At 46.9% G+C, this 12,223-nt stretch overlaps 1 protein-coding gene across 5 annotated transcripts in view; it reads left to right on the top strand.

The window, feature by feature from the left end:
• The window catches only part of ANK1 (ankyrin 1), a 242,434-nt gene that overhangs the window by 212,716 nt on the left and 17,495 nt on the right, over positions 1 to 12,223 (top strand). For all 5 annotated transcript variants that reach the window (XM_061404574.1, XM_061404576.1, XM_061404575.1 and 2 more), the window contains one exon: positions 10,279 to 10,837. In XM_061404574.1, the coding sequence (XP_061260558.1) occupies positions 10,279 to 10,837 (559 nt within the window). The remainder of the gene's footprint in view (positions 1 to 10,278; positions 10,838 to 12,223) is intronic.

Below are 12,223 nucleotides of genomic sequence, written 5' to 3'. Positions count from 1 at the left end.
AGGTGACCAAAATACTGGAGCTTCAACTTCAATAACAATCTTTCCAATGAATATTCAAGGTTGATTTCCTTCAGGATTGACTGGTTTGCTTTCCTTTGCAGTCCAAGGGACTCTAAAGATTTGTTACAGGAATACAAAATATCCAGCACCCAACAAGATAAAAGTCACAGTGTCTGACATTCAAATAATCCAATTAAAGATTCTCAGACACACATTCAAAGAGGCAGGGAAACAAAACCCATAATGAGAAGAAAAATCAATCAATTAAAACTGATGCAGATGTTAGAATTAGTAGACAAGAATGGTAAAACAATTATTATAACTATTTCACATGTTCCAGAAGTCAAGTAGAAACTTGGAAGATGTTTTTTAAAGACCCAAACCAATCCCCTAGAGGTGAAACTACAAGATATAGATTGAAAAATACACTGAATTAAATTTCATTAAAGAAGAAAAGGTGAACTTGGCAACATAGTAATAGAAACTCTCCAAAATGAAAGAACAACAAAAAATCTTTAAAAGCATCAGTGAGCTATGGGGCAATTTCAGGTGGCCTAATATTTGTGAAATTAGTTTCCAACAGAGAAAGGGGCTGAAAAAGTATTTGAAGAATTAATGGCCCAGAATTTTCCAAGTTGACAAAAACAATAATTACACAGATCCAAGAAGTTCCGTTAACCACATGAAACATGAAGTCTACTATACCAAGGCACATTTTAAACAAATTAGTCAGAACCAGTGATAAAGTTTTTAAAGTAGCCAAAGGTGGGGGAAAAGATGCATTATATATGGAGATAAAGATAAGGATTACATCATATTTCTCACTGGGAACAATGGAAGTAAGTCAGCAGAGCAATATCTTTAAAGTAGGACACATCTTTAAACTAGAACATCTCTAAAGTAACCTAGAATTCTATACCCAGCAAAAATAACTTCCAAAAATGAAAGCAAATAAAGATATCACCAGACATACAAAAACAGAAGGAAGTCGTCAACAGGAAGTGACTGCTACAAGCAATTTTTTTTTTTCATAAAACGTCCTTCAGGCCAAAAGAAAAATGACACCAGAAAGAAATATGGATTTACATGAACGAATGAACAGTGCCCAAAATGCTAACTATAAGGATAATACATAATTTTCTCATTATTTAAATCTCTTTAAAAGATAACTGTTTAAACAAAATAATATAATGTTGTGTTTATAACATATACAAAAGTGACATGTATTACAACGAAGGTACAAAAGTTGAAAAAGTTGAGAGAGAAAAGTGGAAGTATATTATTGTAAGGTTCTTATACTATATGCAAAGTGTTATCATATCACTTATAGGTAGACTGGGGTAGTTTAATGATGTATGCTAGAAGCCCAAAAGCAATTCCTAAACTACTCAAAGAATCATAGCTAATCAGCCACCCTAAGAGATAAAATGGAAATTTTCAATTAACCCAAAATAAGGCATAAAAAGGGCTTCCCTGGTGGCTCAGCGGTAAAGAACCCACCTGCCAGTGCAGGAGACATGGGTTGGATGCCTGATCTGGGAAGATCCCACATGATATGGAGCCACTAAGCCCGTGTACGACAACTACTGGACCTGTACTCTAGAGCCGGGGAGCCACAACTACTGGGTCCAAGCGCCCTAGAGCCCGTGCTCTGCAACGAGGGAAGACACCGCACTGAGAAGCCCACGCACCACAGTTAGAGCAAGACTTGTGCAGCAGCGAAGACCTAGCACAGCCAAAAATAAGTGAATAAAATTTTTTTTAAAAAGGCATAAAGAAAGGGAAAAGAGAACAAAAAACTGATGGGACAGAAGTAGAAATTAACAAATGATAGATTTAAACCTAACCACATTAATAATCTCATTATTGTAAATGATCTAAAAAAAACAAATTAAAAGGCGGATATAAAGGTAAATTTCAACTATATACTGCCTACAGGAAATGTCTTTAAGTATAAAACACAAATCCCTTAAAAGTCAAAGGGTGAGAAAACATAAACTATGCTAATGCTAATCAAAAGCAGACTGAAGTGGCTGTAATAATACCAAACAAGTAGATGTAAGAACAAAGAATGTTACCAGGGATAAAGAAAATAATTTCATAAGGATAAGCAGTCCATCAAGAGGGCATCACAGTCTTAAATGTTAAAGCACAAGTAACATAGCTTTCGGAGAAGGCAATGGCACCCCACTCCAGTACTCTTGCCTGGAAAATCCCATGGACGGAGGAGCCTGGTGGGCTGCAGTCCATGGGGTCACTAAGAGTCAGACACGACTGAGTGACTTCACTTTCACTTTTCACTTTCATGCATTGGAGAAGGAAATGGCAACCCACTGCAGTGTTCTTGCCTGGAGAATCCCAGGGACGGGGGAGCCTGGTGGGCCGCCTTCTATGGGGTCGCACAGAGTCGGACACGACTGAAGTGACTTAGCAGCAGCAACATAGCTTTAAAATACATGAGCAAAATCTGAGAAAACCACAGTGAGGAATAGACAGGACCACAGTTACAGTGGGAGATTTCAATACCCCCATCTTGCTAATTGATAGAACAGGTAGAAAAATGAGTACCCAAATAGATTTGAACAGCAGTCATTCACCTTGACCTGATTGACATTCATGGAACGTTCCACCCAATGACAGCAGAATACACAGTCTTTTCAGTTGCGCCTGCAACAGACCGACATAGAGCATATTCTCAACCAAGGGCCCCGACCCCTGGGCCACAGTCCACCCGTTAGGAACAGCAGGATTGAGTGGCGGGCAAGTGAGCGAAGCCTCATCTGTATTTACAGCTGTCCTCAACACCCACATCACTGCCGGGGCTCCGTCTCCTGTCAGAGCGACCGTGGTGTTCAATTCTCAGTAAATCGAACACAATAAATGTAATGCACTTCAATCATCCTGAAATCATCTCCTGCACCTGGTTCATGAAAAAAATTCTCTTCCACGAAACTGGCCGCTGGTGCCAAAAAGGTTGGAGACCATTGTCCTAGACTATAAAGCAAGTCTTGATAAATATCAAAGAATTTAAGTCATTCAATGTATATTCTCTGACCACAGTAAATTAAATTACAAGACAATAACCAAAAGATACATAGGAACTCCTTGGAAGCTAAATAATACACTTCGAAGTAACCCGTGGGTCAAAGAATAGAGCAAAAGGGAAATTAGAGAGTATTTTGAATGGAATGAAAATGAAAACACGCGATGTCAAAATGTATGGGATGCCAGCAAAGCAGTATTAGGGGGAAATTTATAGCACTAAACATCCACATTAAACGAGAGAAAAGTTCTCAAGTCAGTTACCTCAGCTTTGTAATATTTTAAGATACTGTAAAAAGAACAACTTAAACCCAAAGTAAGCAGAAGGAAGATAATAAAGATCAAAGCAGAAATTGATGAAACTACAAACAGAAAACACTAAAGAAAATCAGTAAAACCAAAGGCTGGTTCTTTGAAATGATCGATAAATTAATAAGCACCCAGCCAGACTGATCATGAAAGAGAAGAAAAGAGTTACCAATATCAAGAATAAGAGGTAATATCACTGAAGATTCTATAGGAAGCAAAAGGATGATAATACTATGATAATTTTATTCCAGTAAATTTGAAAGCATAAGCGAGATTGACAAAGTTCTTGGAAAGTACAAACTCAAAGCTCACATAGGAAGAAAGAGATACTCTGAATATAGTAAAGAAATTAAATGCATAATTTAAAACATTCCCACCAATTTGTAAGTTGGAGCAACCACTATAGAAAATAGTACAGAGGTTCCTCAAAAAACTGGTTGCCGTGTAATCCTGAACTCCTACTCCTGGGTGGATATCCAAACACAATTATTATTTGAAGGTGCACGCGCCATAATGTTCGCTGAAGCACTGTTTACAGTTGTCGAGACATGGAAACAACCTGTCCATCAACAGATGAGTGGATAAAGAGGATCTGGTACATAGATACAATGGAGTATTACTCAGCCATTAAAAAGGATGAAATAATGCCATTTGCAGCAACATGGACGGACCTAGAGATTATCATACGAAGTGAAGTAAGTCAGACAGAGAAAGACAACTACCGTGTCATGTCACTTATATGTGGACTCTAAAATATGACACAGATGAAGTTATCTATGAAACAGAAACAGATGCAGACATAGAGGAAGGACGTGTGGTTGCCAAGGGGGAGGGGAGCTGGGGGAAGGGGGACTGGGAGTTTGGGATCAGCAAATGCAAGCTATTATATACAGGATGGATAAGCAACAAGGTCCTACTGTGTAGCACAGGGAACTAGATTCAACATCCTATGATTAAACATAATGGCAAAGACTATGAAGAATATGTATGTATATAACTGAATCACTCTGCTGCACAGTGAAAATTAAGACAACATTGTAAATCAACTATACTTCGATAAAACAAATTAATAAAAAAAAAAAAAACATTCCCACCAAGAAAACTCCAAGCCTAGATGACTTCACTGGCGAATGCTACCAAACATTAAGGAAGAAATAACTCACTCAGAAAATTTTAAAGGACATAATATTTCCCAGCTCATCCTATGAGGGCCGCTTTACATTTTTGGTCAAAAAGAAAAGGAAAGAAAGAAAGCCATTATAGAAAAACTACAGACTGATAAGGAGTCAGTATTTATGTAGAAACTCTAAATTTTAGCAAATCTAAAGCCAACACTATTTAAAAGGACAAGCCATCACGATCAAGCGGGGTTCGTCCAAGGAATGGAGAATAGTTGAATATTCAAAAAGAAATCAGCATCTGGCTTTGCATGTAAGGAGCATGGATGTCACCACACCATGCTGACAACAAGTAAAAAGTAAAGACTTTGAAAAATCAGTAACTCTTCTAGAATCTGTAGGAGAAGTGAGGACTTAGGGCAAATTGCTGCTGCTGCTGCTGCTGCTAAGTCACTTCGGTCGTGTCCGACTCTGTGTGACCCCATAGACAGCAGCCCACCAGGCTCCCCCATCCCTGGGATTCTCCAGGCAAGAACACTGGAGTGGGTTGCCATTTCCTTCTCCAATGCAGGAAAGTGAAAAGTGAAAGTGAAGTCACTCAGCCGCGTCCGACTCCTAGCGACCCCATGGACTGCAGCCTACTAGGCTCCTCCGTCCATGGGATTTTCCAGGCAAGAGTATTGGAGTCGGGTGCCATTGCCTTCTCTGTTAGGGCAAATTACTATCCCCCAAATCGGACAGTCTGATTTGTGAATATGAAGAGTAGCAATTTACTGGAGCAGAGACCTAAAGGCATCTACAAAAAAGCCTGAAGCTAACATTACACTTGATGGTGAAAGACTGAGTGCTTTCCTCCCACATTCAGTGACAAGACAGCCATGTCTGCTCCTGCTGCTGCTGCTTTTTTTTCTTTTCTTTTTTTTAAATACTTATTTTTTGGCTGCACCTCGTCTTAGGGCACTCAGGTCTTCAATGTTCCTTGCAGTGTGTGGGATCTCTTCGTTGCAGCATGTGATATCTTGTTCCCTGACCAGGAATGGAACCCCGGCCCCCTGCACTGGGAGTGAGGTGTCCTAGCCACTGGACCACCAGGGAAGTCCCACTACCCCTGCTTCTGTTCACCACTGTCCTTGAGGTGCTACTGGTACAATAAGGCAAGTAAGAGAAATAAAAGGCAGCTAGGTTGGAGAGGAAGAAGTAAACTGTCTTTGTTCATGGACAACGTGATATATATAAAAATCCGATGGAAGCTAATAAATGAGTTTGGTGAGGTTGCAGGATACAATTTCAGTATATAAAAAAATCAATTGAATCCTATATACTAGCAGTGTAAAAGTACAAACTGAAATTGAAAAAAGAATAGCCTTTACAGTAACATTGAAAAAATAGAAATACTTGGAGGTGAATCTGATAAAAGATGTAGGAAATATACACTGAAAACTACAGAACACTGCTGACAGAAATTAAAGAAGACCTGAGCAAACTCCAGGAGATCGTGGAGGACAGAGGAGCCTGGTGGGCTGCAGTCTGTGGAGTCGCAGAGTTGGATACGACTCAGCAACTGAGCAACGACAAATAAATGGAGAGATCCACTGTTCTCATGGGTCAGAAGACTCAGTACAGGTGTCAGTTCTCCCTGAAATGATCGAAATATCTGATGCAGCCCAATCAAATCCCAGTAGGCTTTTTTGTGAAAAGTGACATTGTTCTAAAATTTATATGGAAAAGACCTAGAACATCCAAACAACTTTGAAAAAGGACAAAGTTGAAGGATTTATAGTGACTTCAAGAAATGGCAACCCACTCCAGTATTCTTGCCTGGAAAATCCCATGGACACAGGGGCCTGGGGGGCTATTGTCCATGAGGTCACACAAGAGTCAGACATGACTTGGTGACTGAACAAGATTTATTACAAAGCTACAGTGACCAATGCAGTGTGGTATTGCCATAAAGATAGATAAGTCAGTGAGTCCAGACATAGAACCACACATACAGGAACAACTGATATTCAGCAAAGATAATTCAGTGGATCATTTTTACCACATATCATGCTGGAGCAATTGGACATTTATATGCAGAAATGAACTTTGATTCATACCTTACATCATATGCAAAAATTAAATCAAAATGGATCATAGGTTAAATGTAAAACCTGAAACTATAAAACTTTTTGATTAAAACATAAGAAAAAAAAAAAACCTTAGAGATCTTGGATAAGGCAAAGATCTCTTATATGCAATACCAAAAAGCGCAACCCGCAAAAGAACAAATCAACGAGTTGGACTTCATCAAAAACATCTGCCCTTCAAAATGCGCTATAAAAAATGGAAAAAAAAAAAACAAAAAAAACAAGCTACTGATTGGGAGAAAGTGTTGGCAAATAATCATCTGATATAGGACTTGTATCCACAATACATAAAGAACTCTCAAAACTCAATAATAAAAAAACAACCCAAGCTTTAGAATGAGCACAAGATTTTAACTTAACCAAGAAGATATACAAATGGCAAACAAGCACACAAAAAGATACTCCGCATTATTAGTCATCAGGGAAATACAAATTAAAACTATTGATATAAGGACGTACACTACACAGCTGTAGGAAAACTAAAGTGAAAAAGACTCACCATACCAAGTGTTGAGGATGTGGGGAGCCTGGGACCCCCATGCACCGCTGGTGGGCATGTAAATGGGCCACTTGGGAAAAAACTTTGGTTGTTTCTTTAAAAGTTAAAGATATCCCAACAATGTGACCTAGCCATTCAGCAAAAACAATGGATGAATTGTCAATACATGCAACAACATGGATGAAATTAAGCTGAGTTAAAAAAAAAAAAAAACAACCCAGACACAAAGATTCCACACTGTATAGCTCCATTTAGATAAAATTCTGGCAAGTGCAACTAATGTCGAGTGACAGAAAGCAGATCAGTGGTTACCTGGGGGCAGGGTGGTGGAAGGAAGGACTGCAAAGAAGCCTGAGGAAATCTTTCAGGGATGATGAATGGCCCCCTCATCACTGTGCTGATGGTTTGTTTCATGGGTGTTTCCCTGTGTCCGAAATTATCAGATCATCTACTTTAAATGCAGGCATTTAGGGCTTCCTCCATGGCTTATGGAGTGATAAAGAGTCTGTCTGCCAACCTAGGGGACACAGGTTCAATCTCTGGTCCAGGAAGAGTCCACATGCCACGGAGCAGCTGTGCCCGTGTGCCATAACTACTGAGCCTTTGCTCTACAGCCTGGGAGCCGCAGTTCCTGAGCCCATGTGCCTCAGCTGCTGAAGCCTGCACACCCTGAAGCCTGTGCTCCACAGCAAGAGAAGCCACCACAATGAAAAGTCCTCGCACGGTGACTAGAGAGTGGCCCCCATCGCCGCAACTAGAGAAAAGCCTGCAGAGCAACGAAGACCCAGCACAGCCAAACAAATTTTATATATATATATATATATATATATATATATATATATAATCTGCATTTATCATATGCCAACTGTACCTCCATGAAGCTATCTTTAAAATATTGTATTGGCAAACTCTAGAACCACTCTGTGTCCCTTAAGCAAGTTGCTAAATCTCTAGTTTCCTCATCTATAAGGTAGGAGTAATGTGACAAATAAAAATAACATGTTGGATATATTTTCATGAGAGAGAACTCAATTAGTAATGGTAATAATGGAATAATGCTTTCAAGAATAATAACAAGAAGAAAACTAATTATGTGATTCTTAAACGGCCTGCTCATCTCTACCTGCAGAGGTTTCTGTGGAGGGTTGGAAGGCCGTGGCCCTGGTTTTCCAGTTCGGTCATAATCTCACACATAAGACTTGGTGTCACTATTGTGGGGGGCTCCGAGGCACACGTGTCCCCTACCGTCTGCTTTGTTCTTCCCAGTTTGGCCAGAGCTGGGGGGCTCCCTTGGTCCCTGTCACTGCAGAGCCCTCCCGCCAGCCCACACCACCCCCAGACACCATGGTTTCTTCCTCCTTCTCCTAATTTGGGGATGCAAAACCATGTAGACGTGTAGGAGTCTTGTAGATCAGGCGGGAGGAAAGCTCCCATGGAAGATTAGGAGAGTCAAGCACATAGCTCACTTGCCTGCAACCTTGCACACCTGTCCTCATTAGCTGTCGCCGTTTCACGACTTACGGGCCAGGTCATCCATCCTGGTTCCCGTGTCCCTCCTGATTCTGAAGGCTCCGCACGGGGACAGGCTTCTTGTCCTTGGAGTGGACAGTCCGGGGAACCAGCTGGGGAGATCGTGGGGTAGGTTCAGAGATGGAGGATCCAGGTGAGCTGGAGTCATTGGGAAAACGTCGTGAAAGAAAGAGGACGAAGAGAACCTGCCCCTGTGTGTGTGTGTGTGTGTGTGTGTGCGCACGCCTGTGTGTTTATAGTCCCCAACCCTTTAGCATGTATGGGGCCTGCCATGGAAGCAGACCTCAGTATTTTTTGGTGGGAGAAGTGAGTGAATGAGGACAGCTGAGCTCTGTCAGAAGTCTAGCAGCTGGAGGGCAGGAGCTGAGGCCCAGCTGGGCGTGAGGTGGGCCGGTCTGGCCAGGAGAGGGGCTGAAAGCCTGGACACAGCAGAGGGGGCCGAGTGACGTCCGAGTGGTGGGATGGAGAGTGTGGACACTGTGTTAGGGGCCTCTCTGGGCTGCTGGAAGGGCCCCTGGAGGCCCTGCAGGGCAGCCCCACCCACGCCGCAGGTCCCTTTGGGCTCTGCTGGATCTTCAGAGGTTGTGGGCGCAGGCGTACTCCCGGGGCCCCAGACTACCTGGACCCAGTGGAGAATTTTGGCTTCTAGCCCTTCCCCTGCCTGTGGATCAGCACCGGCTCCAAAGCAAGGGCAGCGATCCCCTCCCTCACCGCAGTTAGAAGGGGCTTAGGCTCCTAACACACACACCTATCTCACACTCATGCCTGCGCCCCCACAGTATCCTGACATCTCCACACCAGACCCAGTCAGGAAACTGTCCGGGGTCGGGGTCCTGGCATATCCCCAGGGAATAGGCGTGAGACCAGGCGGCATGTCAGGGGCCCAGGCCCTCCGGCTCCCCGCCCACGGGCTCACGGCTGACCCCGCCCGAGCAGGCAGACTTGCGAGGGAGCGGTGATGTGCCTGGCACCTCGTGGGCCCTCTGACCCGGCCTCCCGCTGTTAACCCTGGAGTACCGCCCCGCACCCCGCCCCCAACCTCGGTGCCACTTTAGACCCTTCCCAGTTCCTGGAATCCATACGCCGCTGCTTGTAGACGGCTGACCCCATCCCAAACCTCCTCGGGGTTTCCCGTTTAACCACCGCGCCGAGGTCTGCGGATGCTCTCTGTGCTCGCCAGACCCCCACCCCCTACCCCCGGCAAGGGCACAGTCACCCACAGTGGCTCTGGGGTTGCCCCCCTCCCTTGGAGGTGCCTCCCTAACAGAGCACCCCCCGCCCAGAGCTGTGCCCAGGGAACCAGGGTGCAACAAGAGAGCAGCCCCTCCTTCCACGCGGCTGTCGGAAGGCTCGGGCGCAAGCCTTTGGATCAAGGCGTCTTGATTCCTGCTCTGGACTCGGAAGAGCAAGGGTTCCATTCTCTTCTCTTGGCGTCCAGCCCCCACCCCCGGCTTGCCCCGCGCCCCGCGCCCCAGAGCCTTGTCATCTTGCCCACGTGCCTGGGCAGCAGCCGCAAGGCTTGGGCAGTCCCGCCCCGGAATGTGCATGCCCGATCGTGGCCAAGCCTGTGCGCTCGAGTGTGTGGCCCTGCACGTGCGCACGCATGACGTAGGGCGCCGCTGGAGCACGTCTCCTCTGTCTGCCCATCCAGGTTACTCGTCGCTGCAGGACGAGCTGCTGTCCCCCGCCTCCCTGCACTACGCGCTCCCCTCTCCGCTGCGCGCAGACCAGTACTGGAACGAGGTGGCCGTCCTAGACGCCATCCCCTTGGCGGGCACGGAGCATGACGCCCTGCTGGAGATGTCTGACATGCAGGTGTGGTCCGCGGGCCTCACGCCCTCACTGGTCACTGCTGAGGACTCCTCTCTGGAGTGCAGCAAGGCCGAGGACTCGGACGCCACCGGGCACGAGTGGAAGCTGGAGGGGGCGCTCTCCGAGGGACCCCAGGGCCCCACGCTGGGCTCTCTGGACCTCGTGGAGGACGACACGGTGGATTCAGATGCCACAAATGGCCTTATCGATTTGCTTGACCAGGAGGAAGGTCAGAGGTCAGAAGAGAAGCTGCCAGGTCATGAGAGGCAGGAGGACTCAACAGGTGCAGGGCAGGACTCAGAGCGTGAAGTGTCTCTTGTTTCAGGCCAGCAGAGGGTACACGCCCGAGTCTCAGAAACCCCCACCGTGAGTTGGGCGATGGACTCGAGCCAGGACAGGTAAGGGCAAGGGCTGGGCTGCCGGGCGGGGTGCCTTTTGCCATCCCGGGCTCCTGGGGGGTTCCTGTGCCTAGCAGCGAGTAAGGGGAACTTTTATATGCTGCTGCCCCCCAAACCTTGTGTGCCAAACGCCCTGGAGGAAATAATTCAGTAAGGTGCCAGCTTGCCCCTGCACCTCCCAGCCAGCACGCAGGCCTCTGTGTTGTGATAAAGAGTGGAGCTGCGTCTGCAAAGGCCAGTCCTTCCCCGCCCCACCTCCAACTCCTGTGCAGCCCCCAGGAGAGAGGCTGGGGGTGTTGGGATGGGGAGAGCGATTGTCAGGCTGGGACAAGCCACGGCCCTGGCAGTACAGCAGAGCCGGGGGCCCTGGGCCTGGTCACTGTTGTGTCGATTGTTGAAAGCAAACCATAATTGGAAACCTGGAAGCTCCAGGGCCCAGGCAAGCGGGTGGGCAGTCACAGGGCCTGCATGTGACGGAGCTGATAAGGCTGCCCTTTCTAGTTACGCCTCTCTGGAGGAGTGAGGCCAATTGGGCTTATCTGGGTGGGACAGAGCTTCAGCTGTTGAAGATGGTTCCTCTCCTGGGTAGCTCCTGGCCACGCTTCCCGCCATGAGAAGGCCTGGGACCCGGCCAGGCTGGCAGTGCAGGCGGAAGGGCCTCGTGCGCCTCGGTGGACACAGAGTGTCCAGGCCACGTCCATGCGGTGGACAGCCCACCGCACCCTGGTGCTTGGGCTAAGTGCAGAGGGGTCTTGGGGCGAGAGCGAGACAGACAGACGAGTGACAGGTATCACCGTGGCCTCTGGGGCTGGCCCAGGAAGGGCGTGGCCGAGGCCCTGTCCTCCCTGTTGCTTTGCTCCTCAGTTTCCCCAAAGTACACGGTTCCTGTGCTCCCGGGAGGCCGCGGCCACCCCCGTGGAGCTCAGGTCCAGCCTGACCATGGGAAACCTGCTCCCCTGTCCCCTTCCCACCCGTGTCCCCCTCCCAGAAGCCCCGGCAGATGGCGCCTCCCCAGGGAGGAGCCGCTCAGTGTGGCCCCATCCCCCAGCAGGACGGAAAACAAAGCCGTTTAGGAGACAGGATAGCCGGGATTCATTCAGTGCCCCAGATGAACCCTTTGATTCTTGAGGAAAATTGGGCAGGCTGAGCGGTGAGGATCCAAGGTGAAACTGGGCCTCCCAAGCACTGGCCCTTTGCTTAACAAGCATGGACTGGATGCCCGTGTGTGCTGGCCACTGCACCGCTGTGACAGCAGCGTCCCTAGACAGGGACCAGGGGCCTGGCGGCCAAGCCTCAGAGCATGACTGGCGGGCTCTGTGACCTGGGCCAGCCCTCCCGTGGGGACAGATGGATTTCATTCATTCACCCGACAGTGAGTATTGAGGC

Source organism: Bos javanicus, chromosome 27 (assembly GCF_032452875.1).
Source record: "Bos javanicus breed banteng chromosome 27, ARS-OSU_banteng_1.0, whole genome shotgun sequence".
Classification (NCBI taxonomy): domain Eukaryota; kingdom Metazoa; phylum Chordata; class Mammalia; order Artiodactyla; family Bovidae; genus Bos; species Bos javanicus.
Note: the sequence above shows the minus strand (reverse complement) of the source record. Positions and strands in the feature narration are given on the sequence as shown.